Raw genomic sequence first — 15,820 nt, forward strand, 5'->3', positions numbered from 1 at the left:
ACCGCGTGGTAACCGCATTGCGGGTAGCCGTCCGGCTGACCGCAAGCACAATGACGCCTGTATGTTTTTTATCCCTTTCACACTTGGCAAGTTGGTGTGAAAGGGGTAAAAAAACATACAGGCGTCATTCAACGTCATATTTTCTTGTTACAAGTTAATGTTCATACTGAAATCTCCCTTAGGAAATCTCCAGTGTATTAGATATAAGCTTCTTGTACTATACTCTATGGCTGGTTGCCAATGATCTGTGCTTAGGATCTGTGACTGAGTTCTGTCATCTGTGACTGAGTATAGTTGACGTAGACAGACGATAGTTGACTTGGGGTTGACACTTGATTTTGTTGTTATTTATTATTCAATCCCAAGACGTATTTATGAATTTTTCAGTTAATAATCATCTTTTGAAAGATATTGGAGTACTAGAAAGTTATATTTTATAAAAACATTCATAGTTTTAATGATAGATTAAATGAAATATCATATGATTATGTTAAATAACAAAAATAATGAAGTCACGATGATATACACACGTTAAACAAAAACATTTTTTAAGAGAAAGTAAAAATGCAAGCAAAAAAGCGATATATATTACTTGCTGTATCTCTTATTCTAATATTGTATTGTTATATAGGCGGTTATCGTTTTAAGTCTGAAAGTCTACATAAGAACCATCGTAATAACTTACCCTCATTTGCTACTCTTGATGAATTATCAGAAGCACCTTCACGTCAGAAACGGAATCCTGACTTTACTAGGAAATCATGCCGTATGGAAACCTGTTTCGATTTTACTAATTGTGGAAATGATCCTAAAGTTTACGTGTATCCAACCGATGGTCCTGTGAGTGCTACATATAGAAAAGTTCTGTCAGTTATTCGTGAATCTAGATACGCCACTCGTGACCCGTCTGAGGCCTGCTTGTTCATACCCGCTGTGGATACTCTAGATGCCGATCCACTTTCACCTGAACATGTCACTGATGTTGGATCACGTTTATCTCGCTTGCCACACTGGAAAAATGGCCGTAATCATTTGGTATTTAATTTATATGCAGGAACATGGCCAGATTATTCAGAAGGTGCTTTAGGCTTTGATCCAGGTGAAGCAATAATGGCTAGAGCTAGTGCATCTGAAGCATTATTTAGAGAAGGTTTTGATATATCTTTGCCATTATTTCACAAAGAGCATCCAGAACGTGGTGGAGCTCCTCCAGCTGCTACGGCTAATCCTTTCCCTGCACCTAGGCGTCATTTACTTGCATTCAAAGGAAAACGTTACGTACATGGGATTGGCAGTGAAACAAGAAATTCATTGTGGCACCTGCATGATGGTAACAACCTTATATTAGTCACTACTTGCAGACATGGAAAGTCATGGAAAGATTTAAGGGATGAAAGATGTGATGAAGACAATAAAGAATATGACAAGTATGGCTTGTTTTTGTGATATTTATTATATTATCATCTAAGGACTAAGTTTCTTCAAAGAACACATATTATTTAATATTAATTCCACTGCTTCATTATTGGCTTGCATATTGTATTGTTACACATCTTCAATCAATATTACCAAGTAGATGTAGTTGTCATTGTTCTTAAGCTAAACTTTTAAACTGTTTAATCCATTCATCTCTATTTACTCCCAGTAATCAAAGATATAATATAGGTTTGATTTTTCATGACCTGACCGAATTTTGTAGACCCGTTATCCATGTAATTGGTATATTGTTTATCAAAGTTGCACATAAATACATTTCTATAAAAATTATGTTTTTCAGATTTGATTATGAACAACTATTAGCAAATTCAACATTTTGTCTTGTTGCAAGAGGGAGACGTCTTGGATCATATCGTTTTTTAGAAGCATTGGCAGCAGGTTGTGTTCCAGTACTTTTAAGTAATGGTTGGAGGTTACCATTTGATGAACGTATTGATTGGCGCCGTGCGGTCATATGGGCTGATGAACGTCTTCTGTTACAAGTAAAATAAATTATGTCCTTTTTACAATATTTTTGGACTGGAAACTTAATCTTATAAATACTTATAATGACGTTATTTCATATTGCAGGTACCAGAGCTTGTACGCTCAGTACCTCCTGAGCGTGTTCTTGCTCTAAGACAGCAAACACAACTTCTTTGGGAACAATATTTTTCATCAATTGAGAAAATTGTATTCACAACTATTGAGGTATTTTTAACAAATTAAAAAACAAAAAACACCTTTTAAATGAGTAAAATCTGTAATGATGATTATCTTTAAAATCTGCCCTCATTGATCCTTTGTTTTGTAAACCCGAATTAATATCATAATCATATCAATAAGTAGCTTATTTAAGTTGTGTGTGATTAAAATGCTGATTTATTTTTAGATAATCTTAGAAAGGATAATGATACACAGAACATCACGACACCGTGAGGCATTGATATGGAATACGTCACCGGGAGCTCTGGGTACATTGGCCAATTATGGCGACTCGCGCGCTCACTTACCCCTGGGAGTGTCTGCTCCGGAACCTCCTTTGGCCGTCTCCCCTTCTACTATTCCCCTCCCGGCACCATCGGTACCCCTTATTGCCCCTCCTTCCACACCTGGCAATACATTTACAGCCCTCTTATATGTTCAAGCTACATCACCAGCTTTACACAAATTATTGGCAAATATCGCTAGCAGCGAATATTGTGAAAAGGTAGGTGCATCTTTTAAACATAATATGTGTAAACTGTTACGAAATTCAAAAGAATAAACTACAACAGCTAATTCACCAATGCTAAAATTGTCTGGAAAAAATATATAAGTAAATAATTTTAAATTATAAAGTTACTAATTAATAACTAATCAACAGATAAGTATATACATTTTTACCAGCCATGCTGCAGATATTAGCCATATTGCAGTTCCAGTAAATAAGGTACAACAAAACCGATTTTCAGTAAAATAGTTTTGGCGTAATTCAGTACCTACTATAGCCATTCGACTCCATCCGCTCGGATGTCGGTATAACAAAAAATAAAACGGAAAAATTAATTTTTTTTTCTACGTGTTTTTCCAGGATAAAAAGTATGTTATGCCCAGGATAATAAGGTATAATTATATGTACCAAGTTTCATCGAAATCAAACCGTTAGTTTTCACGTGATGCCTGAACATACAGACAGACAGACAAAAATTTTTTAATCACATATGTATTTGGGTTTGGTATCGATCCAGTAACACCTGCTATTTATTTTTTCAATATTTTCAATGTACAGAATTGACCCTTCTACAGATTTATTATATGTAACTATAGCTATTAATAAAAATTGTAAATTTTTTAGGTTGTGCTTGTGTGGGACAGTGAGCGGGCGGCGCCAACGTTAAAGTCACTGTCTAGAGTTGCTGGTGATCCTCGAGATCCTTTGCCTGTAACAGTTGTGGATGCAACAACACATTATCCTGGGTAATTTATTATAAATTATTTAATCGTTGTAATTTTTATGTCACTATTATCTTTGTAATTCATGTTCATGCGACTCGTTGAACCTCATAATAATCATAAAAATCCTCAATACATTTTGATAAATAATTCAAATACCATTCTCTGCAATATATAGAGTATTTTGAACTCTTTCTTTTTTTTTGTTCTCTATCTCTTTGAACCCAGGAATCAAAATCAATTTAGCAATTCGGGATAATGATAAAAAGGCAGATTTTTGCTTTAAGAAATAATAGTACCTATACATATACAGTCAAGAGTATAATTTAAAATATAAATATGTTTCTTACAAAATAAATTCGGTTAAAATAGCTTCTGATAGTGATGTGTTCAAATTGTTGTCGTAATCATTTAACCAGATATAACAAGCAACAACATGCAATAGGAATCTTAGTAACATAATAATTGAATATGAGTGAAAGTAACATTCAAATGCAAAGTATAAATTGCATTATTAAAATGAGACTGTGTCTATTGCCAACACATATTATATTTCTTAAGCAATATGTAGAAATTTCGGAAAACCTGGCCCATGTTGTACTCCATTTAATCAATTACCTATCTAGTTGCTCTAGTCAAGGTAGTTGATGCCATAAGTTGTTATTAAGAAAGTGCCTGTAACATTGAAAAAGTTAATTAACAGGGAAGGAGTATCAGCAAGATGGCAACCACTCTGGGCAATACCTACAGCAGCTGTGTTTTCATTGGACGGAGACGCTCCACTCTTGGCTGAAGAGCTAGATTTCGCTTTTCTGGTATGGCAACACTTCCCTGAACGCATTGTTGGTTATCCTGCCAGAAATCACTTTTGGGATGAATCAAAGGTTTGTTGAATTCAAGTATTGTGTCAAAATTGTGACCTTCTGTATAATGTCGAAACATAAAAATGTGTAACAAATTTCATCTTTTACCATAATTCCGACATCTACACATATAATAAATCTGTAGAAGGGTCAATTCTGTACATTGAATATATTGAAAAAATAAATAGCAGGGGGTGTTACTGGATCGATACCAAACCCAAATATGTGATTAAAAAAATTTTTGTCTGTCTGTCTGTCTGTCTGTCTGTATGTGATGACATCACGTGAAAACTAACGGTTCGATTTCGATGAAACTTGGTATAATTATACCTTATTATCCTGGGCGTAAAATAGGATACTTTTTATCCTGAAAAAATACGAAGAAAAAAAATAATCTTAATTTTTCAGTTTTATCCATAGACGTTGTTCTGTAGAACAGCGAACACACGTTGGGTATTATTATAGGCCTAGCCGTATTTGAGTCCAATAGATATTTATAAGATGTTATTGTCAGAGTTACTCAAAATGGAGAAATAAACCATCCACGCGAAGACCGACATCCGCGCGGACGGAGTCGCGGGCGGAAGCTAGTTCTGAATATATTCTATAACGCATACGCTTCCGCGTGGCGTAAGCTGAGCTTTGCATATGTGTGAGTGACCACCCAAACTACAGCTAGAAACCACTTGACTTTGACTTCACCGCGCCCCGCGCCGCAAAACAAAAAACGATATAAGCCAAGCAATGGATGCTCCGCGCTCTATGCACCTCATCTACACTATGAACACTCACACAAATGCAAAGCTGAGCGTAGTGCACTTGCTAACTGCGGTATGTTTGTGCGGTGCCAGGGCGCGTGGGGCTACAGCAGCAAGTGGGGCGGGTCGTACTCGATGGTGCTGCCGGGCGCGGCGCTGGTGCACCGCGCGGCGCTCGCGCTGTACGCGGCGGCCGCGCCCGCGCTGCGGCTGGCCGTGCGCCGCGCGGACAACTGCGAGGACATCCTGCTCAACTGCCTCGTGGCGCACCTCACGCGCCGCCCGCCGCTCAAGCTCGCGCAGCGCAGGCGCTACAAGACGGCGCACCACCGATACAAGTCAGTGCCGTGTTTTGTTTCTCTTTACCTTTTTTATATTTGTGTTTTGTTTCTTTTTAGATTTTCAAGTGAAACTTCTTTAGCGCGTTGAGAGTAAAATTTCGAGGTCGCGTCATGGCAATACCGTCACGTTATGGAGTAAGGCGACTATTTTGGTATCTTAGAATCTTGCCAAAGAAGTTTCTTACACGTGGGCTCGGCATACACGCTCTTTTTTATGGCATAGCGACTACCTAACTGAGCTGGTGGGTCGCCTGATGAGAAGCGATAATCAAAGTCCGTGAACATTTGCAGAAGTAGAGCCTCTGATAAGGAATGATAATTGATAGAGGAATCGAGAGGAATATGGCATAGCTTTTTTCAAGCGAATAGTGATGATTTAAAAAGTCTGGTGTTTTGAAATATTTTCTACGATCTTGAAATATTGTTGTGTTATATACCTAAGCATGGTTTTATTAGGGAAAGGGGGGATGGCATCGCTGATGTATTATAATTTTACTTAGAAGCTTAAATAAAGATAAAGGAAAGTAGAAATGTAACAACTACCAGATTTTCCATTACATTTTGTTTATTCCACTATTCATAATAGTTTATCCTAAATATCAAAATTTGAACGTTTAATCGATCAAATTCAATAGATTCGGATACAATATCTTAATATATATAAATCTCGTGTCACAATGTTTGTCCTCAATGGACTCCTAAACCACTTAACCGATTGTAATAAAATTCGCACCATGTGCAGTTCGATCCAACTTGAGAGATAGGATAGTTTAAACATGTAGGTACCACGGGCGAAGCCGGGGCGGACCGCTAGTAACTGTATAAAATTAGATCATGCAGATATAATTAATTGTTAGACGTAACTTTTGATTTAATATTTTTGTGGATGAATAATTGTCACTCTTATAGGTCTACCAGAATCTGATGGCATATTTATATTTAAGAAATAAAAGATTTTCATGTGGCAACTTATTTGACAACTATCAAATTGGTTGTAAAATTATTTGTCTTTTTTGCAGTTGATAATTAATAATTTTTAGGATTTTGTCTAAAAAATCTTCGAAAATGTCGAAAAAGCCGCTGTGATCACAAGCAAGAGGTGTTGTTTATAATGTGTATAGAAAAATATTTGATGAAGAAGGGTCAAACACATCACAATTTTCAATTTAGAAGATTTTATTGGTAAATTGGACTTACCCGCTTTGATACTTTCAATTAAAAAATATTATATAACTATAATATTGAATTGTATACGTAGTATATTATTATTAGTCTGTGATTGGAATATAATTTTATGAAAACTTATTACAGGAGTTTCCAATACGGCTATTCGTCAAGTCCAAGCTGTCCAAGTCAATTTTATAATGTGTGTATCTGTTAATACTTACGAAAATAAACATAGTTTTATTTTATTTTTATTTTATTTTATAAAAAATTATAAGCAGTCTAGTTTTCTATCGATATAACATCGATATTTTCACATGGCATAATGATAATGAACATACAAATATAGGTATGTGTAAATAATAATATGTATTACCTGTATAAAAGTAATATGTATATTATACATGTAAGTATGTACCTACATAATATTAAGTGGATATCTCATTATTAAGTACAGTATTGTCCACTTATGTAATGTGACTAATGATATTGAGAACAAACTAAAAAAAAAGCAGTATCAAGATCGTTCAGTCCATTTTCCCTAGGGTTGCACACTCAAAATTTTGATTTCCCTAATTGCCATCAGATTCTGGTTTACCTATAAAAGCCCTGTCAGAACAAGCTTAGCTGTCGAATACTATAAGTTGTCGCTTTCCTTTGACTCGTGGCGCATTAGTACGGATCGTGCCTAAGGGCTCGAACGTTGTTTATACGACGTTCGACCCAACTACCCTCACTTTACTAATAGTCGTTGACTTGCTGCGTTTTGTTATCAACTACCTACATCAATTAGGTAGCTGTGTAGAATCGCAGTACATTCTTATTACATTCAAACTAATATTTAACCCGGCCTCGCGTGTAATTTCTTATATAATATAAAATTTTCTTTTAGGTCATCCTGGAGCGATCCCGAGCACTTCGTGCAGAGACAGTCGTGTCTCAACACGTTTGCAGCGGCCTGGGGCTACATGCCTCTCGTGCGCTCCGTGCTCAGACTCGATCCAATACTGTTTAAAGACCCAGTCTCGACGCTTAGGAAGAAATATAGAAAAATGGAATTAGTCACATCTTAATCACATTTAAAATATTTATTTTATATCTCAAATTACTCTATAACACACCAAAAACAAATGTTAAGTTTATTCGATAGAAGAAGAAAACATGTCAACTCGCTATTTATTCTAGTCTTAGAAAGTGCATTTTTCTTTGCAATAAATTTTATAAAACTTATTTATATCGATTTTTATTGCCCTCTCGATTTCCTCCCAGATTGATATTTTCAAGCTTTTCTAAGTATTTATTTAAATCTGTTATTTATTATTACTAAATTCAATGATTTGCTAAATGTACCTATGTATATCTTTTGAAACAAAATTGCATGACGATTACTACTAAACCTATTAGTCATTTGTTTTCTTATTAAGTATATTTTGCAATTTGTATAGTTATACTAATGTACTTATGGGTTATCCACATCTATATAGATTTTTCGTAGATAACATTATATTTATAACACCGACCGCTTGCCCTTCTCTTTCATTAAAATAAGACAAGGTAAGTCAAACATGTTTAACATAGCACATAGTACGACCATTCAATTAATTATCTATTTCCTATCAGCCAATTACTTATATTACAGATAATATAATACTATACTTGTAGATGAACCTATATGAAATATTTAGAAAGAAAGAAAAAAACCATACTGTCTTCTAAATTACTAGTAAACCACTGCACATAATATTAGTGTCATCGAAAAACGTTAAGAATTCAAGATTAAACTAATGGAGCGTGATGTTTCATCATTAATTACAAAATTAACCGAAACAAACACGAGTTTTGGGGCAGTCCGAGGGGTCATCTAAGTGCATTGAATTTGTAAGCGTTGCATAAGTAGAACGCGCTGACATAACACTTCGCAACTCGAGTGGCCTTGGCCCGGATGGTGCGTGCCGAGTGCCGGCGGGAAAACACTGCGGCACTGCCTTAGTGCAGCGCACCAACCACTGCCGTACGCGCTCACGCTCATATACCCACATAGTGCTACCGATACCACGGAGTTTCATTGTTTTGTGCTTATCAAAGTTTTGTTGATGATAGTGACACATGTTTTCATAAAAAGTTAAAATAAATCTGCAGAATGGAAATACGCGTTTCCTAAGTTGCGGTAAGGTGTTAATGTTAAGTACCATTAGACTTTTTACGTGCAAACAACCTTTGTACAACCATTATACCTGTGTTAATATGACGAAAAATACGCGCAATAAATAATGCAATATGTTCGGTGAATGGGTAGTTCAACCTTCAGTTTTGTGGCCTTTTATACGTTAATGTAATTTTAAATATTATAATTCATAACATAATAAAATACTTTATATACAGAGGACTTTGGGGAGATTTAAAAATCTCCCTTTTTCAAAATAATATATTATTTAGAAAAATTTTACGAGGTCGAAATATTTATTTTAATATATTTCGTAGTACATTCTTTTAATTTGTAAAAGCCTTGAAAGTAAAATTACAAGCGTATATAAGTAATTATTTATGTAAGAAATCTAACATGATCATTTCCATATAAAAGACATCAACGAGTGTCCTTACTCGTGTGTTAACTTTTTTTTCTATAAAAGTTCTTAAACTTGCAACTAAGCACACGTGCAAGCTATTTACAACTAATTCATTTAAGATCTGATTTAAAAATTGCATTAAAAAGTAAAAGTTTAATTTCTTTTAAAGAAAAATATATTTTTCATTTCCATTTCAGAAACGTAAAAACAGATACATGAATTTTGGAATGATATACGTAAACACGAGTAAGTTTTGAAAATTTATTTTAACAATGGTTAAATTACTGTGTTAAGTAAGTATATATTTATTGCACGCCTCATAAGCGAAGCGTTGAGGTGGGTACTACTGTCACTTCGCGCAAAACATCTGATTTTTCAAACTTAATATGTCTTTATGTATCATACATTGCACTTGTAAGATAATACATACACACACATATTAAGAAAAAACACTATTTTTAACATTCATGATATTTTTGATGTCATTTTTGTTATTTAAACTAGTTAAAAAACAGTTTAAAAAAGTTCTGTCTTGGACGTCCGTGTGTCTGTATGTGCGGAGGATTTTCTTGTTAACACGATAGCGACCGAAATACTTTACTAATCGAGTCTTTTTTTTTCTCTTACGCTTGAGTATGCTCAGGAATAGAACCCTTTCATTTTTCAGGGTCTGATTCGATGTGGTTTAATTGTTATTAAATAAACAAAAATAATAATTAATAAATAATTATTAAAAAAAAATTATGAGGCGTGCACTTTTGGATTTTCCAAATTATTTTTAATTTTTGTATCATAAAATATCGTCATCAAATGAAGAGGTAGCAAGCATGTGCACAGATCTATTACCATTAAATAAATATAATATTGAAATAAAAGTTCATAACTTATGAGCAATATTTTGTAGACAGGGCAGGTCTGTAGTGTCTAGATAATTTAATATTGATTTTTGAAATAGTTTATCCACTTATCTGTCTGTAGGTACCTGTACTAAAATAAACATGTAGTTAATATGCCAAATTTTTAAAGGCTACACTACATAATTAGGTAACGGATAATAAAAACAAAACAGGATTAAAAAAACTCTACCTATTATCTCCATTTTTAAATATTTCCACGTCCGATGAAAAACTACTGTAAGGATTCAATAGACGCGATAAGTAGGTACTTAACATAATATTGGTAAATCTTATAAAAAATACTTAATAAATACGTTTATGTGTAATAAAATGTCTTAAGTCTTGCAAGGTTAGTGTACAGTAATAGACGTAGGTAGTGTATTAGTTTATGGATTTGTTAGTAGTTAGTAATATCTGTAATTACTGAAACAATTTAGAAAATAATTTCACTAACAGCATACTTCATTCCTGAGTAACGTTAAGTTTTTTTGTAATTAATATGTCTTAATAAAAATTAAATATACTGTTTGATGCTTAGATATTTGGCCTCGATGTAGCTATAATACTGAGGTAATAATATTTCAATTAAAATATTTTTTTCAACCGAATCCCCGAAAAAGTAAGATTAAGTACATAATATTATGTTGATCAAATACTTAGGTTATTAGGAAATATATTTGCGGTGCTAGTAAGTATTATATAATTGTTTACTAGGTATGTGTAGATAGTACTTAGGTTACGCAAATAGGCTTATTAATAAATTGATGTTGCTGATTTTATGAGTTACCCACATTTATTGCACAAATCCTTATGTAAAAGCTTCAAGAATATTACCTCTAAGTTCTATGAGGAAATCCGAACGCGTTTCTTTATCGACTATGCGCTTTACTATATGTTTATAAAAGTGTTACCTAATGAAATACATGTATAGGGGGAGTCCGGGAGACTTGAACCGCTTTTTACTAAAAACTCTATAAAATCTGATCAGTGACCTTGAGAGCTTTAAGATCTACACCATATGGAAGCCTTATTATCTAGCTAAGATTTTATACTATTCTGAAAATAAAAATTGCAACCAGAACGTAGTAAACTAAGTTGTAATGAAAAATGAGTTTTGATTCAAGTCTCCCCAACCGGCGGGACACTTGCCCATCAGGTGCGGGACACTTGCCCATACCTTTTTAGAGAGGGGAAATGAAGCAAATAAAGCATATTATCCATTAGTTATGTATTATTTAGACACATTTAACAATAACTAGATTATTCATAATCATCTTCTAAACAATTTAGTGAAAATAATTAACCAAATGTTTTCAGAACAACTCCTAAACATAACATTCGCTTCTTTTTATTAATTAAATGCTCGTTTTGAGGTATATACTGCTATATAAATCTACCAAAACTAATTTAAAGACATTCATTCTTACAATTAATTAAGAATAGCTATCAGTCTCAAAGATTGCATATGCAAAATCAACATAGGTTTAGTAATTCAATTTGTTGCTCGTTACATTTTATTGCAATTGTGACAAATTAACTCTTCTACGCCATTTTAAGTGAGGCCGACACATACCTCATGGATGTACCTACAACAAGAAACACAAAGACGCTTATATCCAATATCTCATCAGACTGACAAAGGAAAACCAAGACTCATCCCTATTTTCTTCCCAATCTTCGTCATTAGAACTTTTAAATTAAAGATTTCTTCTTCTGATTCTGTTTCACTCTCAGACTTCTTATATCTTCTTTTCTTCAATATTTGCCTCTTGTATACGTTCCTTTCAATTTGGAGGAATTTGGCGTAATCGAATGTTAGTTTTGTCTTGCAAAGGCGTTAACTTTTGTTCACCTAACAGGTAATACCGTAAAGTGGTTCTGTCTATCCCATACGTGATTGCAATTTAACGAATAGATTTGCCACTCTTTATTTCTCTGACTGCGCTTTTCATCTCAGACTTAGTAAATGGTTTCCTGCGACGACTACCTTCCTTAGGCTTATTCTGAAATGGCATTTTCTTTCTGAAACAAAACAAAAGCTAACTTAATTGTACCTATACAAACTGCAAAGGGAGAGTTGAACCACTGTTTAAGTCTCCCGACTGAAGAATGGTTCAACTCTCCCGAACCCGACACAAGGCCATATCTTGATTTTTTCCAAGAAATCCACTATCAACTGGAGAACAACACTGAACATACGACAAAATATGATAATCTAGTAATGCAATAACGTAGGTGTTTGATACATACCGTCATAAATGCGTGCATAGCAATTAAAACAACAAATCCAAAAAAATTCACTCCGCGACGATGAAACCACTTTTTCGGAACTCACGTTCGAACGCGTCTGTTATCACTCAAAATTGGGAGTTGCTTGGGATTGGCGGGTTACGCGCGTTTATTTGTTTGCCACTTGGCGTAATTTGGAGCCTAATTTAAAAAGTTATTGAAAGTGGTTCAACTCTCCCACCTGGGCAAGTCTCCCGGTTTCCCCCTACCTGTTTATTTTCTACAACCTTTTTGTAATTCAACACCGCACAGTTTATTTTTTTAATATTTTTATTTTTTGCAGGATGAAAATGAATTAATAATAGAAAACAGTTACTTCAAATTATTAAAATTTCATAGAAGGTGGGTTACTATTTTTTTTTTTCATTTGTGAAAACAAAAATAGTTTAGGTAAAAAATTTAATAAAAAAATCTATTTCGATCTTTTGAGTTTGTATAGGGAAGAAAAGGACATAGCAAGAAGACAACGTGACTACGCAGATTAGATATTTATAATATTTTAGGAGAATTCTTGCCGATCGCCCATCTCATTTCAGGTACATATAGAACAAAATGAAATTGTAATTAAAAAAAACCGTTTTATTTAAAAATGAAGCATACATAATATTTTTTATCCAAAATGCAAACGCTTAAAATGTTATAATTTATATTTTAATTATTGTTAATAACCCATCCCTTTATTTTTACATACAACGCAATGTGATCCAGTATTCTCAAAATGGCGTTTCGAAATGGTGATTACATCTTAGCAAGTATCTTGATCGTTGGTGTTATCGCAACTGTAGTCACTGCACAGCCGGTTGGTATGCCTATGACATAAGCACAAAACATTATATATTTCCTGATTCCACCATCCTCTCACTATTGCAGCTTGATTGCAACTCTATCACTTTACTAATTTAATTATAAATATTTGATTTTCTTTTATATTTTTCCTAATGATTTTAAGGACCTATTCCTAATATTTATAATGAAAAAGTATTCGTTATTACAAGTAGGCATGAATATTAGTTTATCAAGAAATTAACTTCAGGACTAAATCAGCAACACAGCATATATTCATTCTTTTTAAGGATAAGATCTGTATATATATATTTTGTTACAGAAAATATCTACGTATTAATTTATTGACCTGCATTTTTTTAATTTTGTTAAATTATAGCCATTGGCCGATGAATCCATTGGAAAGGATCGAGCTTTAAGACAATCCTCAATAAGAGCTGGAAAAAGCGTTGCAGTGAAACCAAAATGGGGATTTTTCGGTACTATATTTAACGTTATTTTGGAGGTATGTTTAATGTTCTTCAGATAAAGTAGATAACGTGAACATGTAGGTATGTTATTGCTGACCTTGGCACTTACTTTTGGTCACTACCTTGGGTAATAATAAATATTTATTATTCAATGAAAATAGTAATATATTTATTTAAGGGACAGTAAATTTAAGTAACTATAACATATAGTTATAAGTATATATTATGTCATTCTAAACCGATAGATAAGTATTTGGCGGTAGTCTGTAAAGAATCAGATAAATGGAGTACGTAGTAACTTTCGAACATTGATGAGTAACTAACCTTTATCTTTTTTTTATTTGTGTTTCAGCAAATTAACGATACGAAAAGTGCCTACAATCAAATATCAGACTTAGTCAACAATCAGTTTGTAGACGATAAGGTGAGTAATTTATAGGTAACAATTTTATTTTTGTTTGCCGTTTAAGATAATATCAAATAAAAAATATATAAGTACAGTGTTAGTTTAGTCTCATAAAGAAGAAAGAAAGAATTTTTTTTATGTATTTATATCACATACCTATAATAAACCTACTACTTCCTTATCCAACTAATATTATAAATGCGAACTTTGTTGTTTGTTTATTAGTTACTCCTTCATAAACTGCTCTACCGATAGCTGGATAGTTTTTACCCCGAAATACTCGAGGGAATGGGAACTATGTGAGTTTTCCTTGAAGCTGTGAAAAAATAAAACTTCTAAGCCCACTCAATCAAAAAATATAGCCGTTTAAGCAGCAAATTTTCGCAAATTGCGACATTCGCAAGGGAATCAAAACTTAAAGTAAAAAGCAACCTCTTATAGCAAAGATAAACGAAAAATTACTAAGAGTATAAATTTAAAGTTAGGTATAACATAATAAAAAATAGGTTTGTTCGGAGCCTTCCGCGGTGCGCGAGTCCGACTCGCACTTGCCCGTTTTTTTATTTTACAGTGGTAAAATCAAGTCAATCAATCAATCTAGTTGAACTAACTAACTAATTAATTCAAGAGCCACTGTTCTAATTTGAATCCACTTGGATACGGTAATCCGATACGAACTAGAATAATAAATCTTGAAAAAAATGACTTGGCCCGGGGCAATCGTATCTAACATTATCTAATATGGTGAGTGCCTAGTTTTGTATTTCTTTGTGGATTATTTTACAGGCTGTGACCATGCCGCCAGATCCTTCGAATAACGGTACAACTAAGCCACCACAAATAACAAGACAAGAATTTTTGAAAATCTTAGACCGAAACTTGAAGGGCTTAGCGCGCCTTCGTAATCTGGAGTGGCGAGAAGCAAAGAAGGTGACTATACTATAATAACAACATTTCCCGATAGTACCTACCTACTACTTTTAGTTTCGAATAACGTTTCATAACGTAGGTAAGTACCTACCTACTGACGTCTCTTAAGTCTTAACCAATGATTGATTCTTGTCTGAGACTCATTAGTGTTATGTTAGTACTTCTTGCACTTACAAATCGATTTCGCTTTTCAGGATTCATGGAGCAATCTACAAGGATATTGGGGCGAGTTGTTTGGAAGCAAGAAAACACGAAATTCAAGATAGAAAAATTAGAGAATATAAAAAAATGTTTCTAAATTTATTTCTAAGTTGTGAACTGTTGGTGTGTGTCACATGTGGTGTTTAAATTAATATGGTACCTAATAAATGAAGTCTAGTCTTAATGAATTCTTCAAATTTTTCTGTTTGCTACATTATCAGTCACCAAGTTTCAAATCTATCTGCACTTATCTAATAAGTAGGTATACTTATAAAACTTAAAAGAAAATAAATTTATCACCAGTTTTGATAGATATGTTAGGTACTTTGAATCTATACTTACTAATATTATAAAGCTGAAGAGTTTGTTTGTTTGTTTGTTTGAACGCGCTAATCTCGTCTACTACTGGTCCGATTTGAAAAAGTCTTTCGGTGTTAGATAGCTCATTTATCGAGGAAGGCTATAGGCTATATATCATCACGCTACGACTAACAGGAGTGGAGCCACGGGGCAAAACCGCGCGGAGCAGCTAGTATCCGATATACGTGAATGTTATATTGACATTAACCAAATTTGTGCATATCTTTATAAAACTATATCTATGGGCGGATGGCCATAATTAAGGCCATAATCATCAGGATCAGCTATTTCTTCAGTAAATTATACCTAGTGTTGGTGGAAACAAATTAATCACCAATGTCACAAACAAAGGTTATTCAATCGCACTAATCTATGCGCTAG

At 33.8% G+C, this 15,820-nt stretch overlaps 2 protein-coding genes across 12 annotated transcripts; both read left to right on the forward strand.

The window, feature by feature from the left end:
- The first annotated feature begins 300 nt into the window (after positions 1-300).
- Positions 301-7,767, forward strand: ttv (exostosin glycosyltransferase 1 ttv). The gene is made up of 8 exons (XM_090102804.1): positions 301-1,427; positions 1,778-1,979; positions 2,068-2,187; positions 2,369-2,686; positions 3,314-3,435; positions 4,115-4,295; positions 5,126-5,370; positions 7,430-7,767. Exons 1-8 carry the CDS (start codon positions 565-567, stop codon positions 7,608-7,610), a joined length of 2,232 nt encoding a protein of 743 aa, XP_089958930.1. The 5' UTR covers positions 301-564; the 3' UTR covers positions 7,611-7,767.
- A 733-nt stretch (positions 7,768-8,500) lies between these two features.
- LOC149907755 (uncharacterized) lies at positions 8,501-15,267 on the forward strand. Of its 11 annotated transcripts, none has more exons than XM_090102807.1 (9): positions 8,501-8,704; positions 9,302-9,350; positions 12,573-12,631; positions 12,720-12,825; positions 12,998-13,088; positions 13,452-13,577; positions 13,895-13,966; positions 14,735-14,878; positions 15,073-15,267. In XM_090102807.1, the coding sequence occupies exons 5-9, from the start codon at positions 13,008-13,010 to the stop codon at positions 15,142-15,144; spliced, it is 495 nt and encodes a 164-aa protein (XP_089958933.1). In that variant the 5' UTR covers positions 8,501-8,704; positions 9,302-9,350; positions 12,573-12,631; positions 12,720-12,825; positions 12,998-13,007; the 3' UTR covers positions 15,145-15,267. The 11 variants fall into 11 exon arrangements, with proteins under 11 accessions (XP_089958933.1, XP_089958932.1, XP_089958931.1 ...); XM_090102806.1 differs by having other exon boundaries at positions 12,729-12,825; XM_090102805.1 differs by having other exon boundaries at positions 12,573-12,825.
- The last annotated feature ends 553 nt before the right edge of the window (positions 15,268-15,820 follow it).

This window comes from Colias eurytheme, chromosome 6 (genome assembly GCF_061535395.1).
Source record: "Colias eurytheme isolate Ceu_HAF_F1 chromosome 6, ilColEury1 Martin Lab GWU primary, whole genome shotgun sequence".
Taxonomy (NCBI): Eukaryota; Metazoa; Arthropoda; class Insecta; order Lepidoptera; family Pieridae; genus Colias; species Colias eurytheme.

Bases quoted from the DNA above. Each gene is read 5' to 3' on its own strand.
- LOC149907755 (XM_090102805.1), top strand. From the start codon at position 13,008: ATGGCGTTTCGAAATGGTGATTACATCTTAGCAAGTATCTTGATCGTT. The intron at 13,578-13,894 runs GTATGTTTAATG...TTTGTGTTTCAG, and splicing joins TATTTAACGTTATTTTGGAG to CAAATTAACGATACGAAAAG. The intron at 13,967-14,734 runs GTGAGTAATTTA...ATTATTTTACAG, and splicing joins ATCAGTTTGTAGACGATAAG to GCTGTGACCATGCCGCCAGA.
- ttv (XM_090102804.1), top strand. From the start codon at position 565: ATGCAAGCAAAAAAGCGATATATATTACTTGCTGTATCTCTTATTCTA. The intron at 2,188-2,368 runs GTATTTTTAACA...ATTTATTTTTAG, and splicing joins TTGTATTCACAACTATTGAG to ATAATCTTAGAAAGGATAAT. The intron at 4,296-5,125 runs GTTTGTTGAATT...GTGCGGTGCCAG, and splicing joins ACTTTTGGGATGAATCAAAG to GGCGCGTGGGGCTACAGCAG.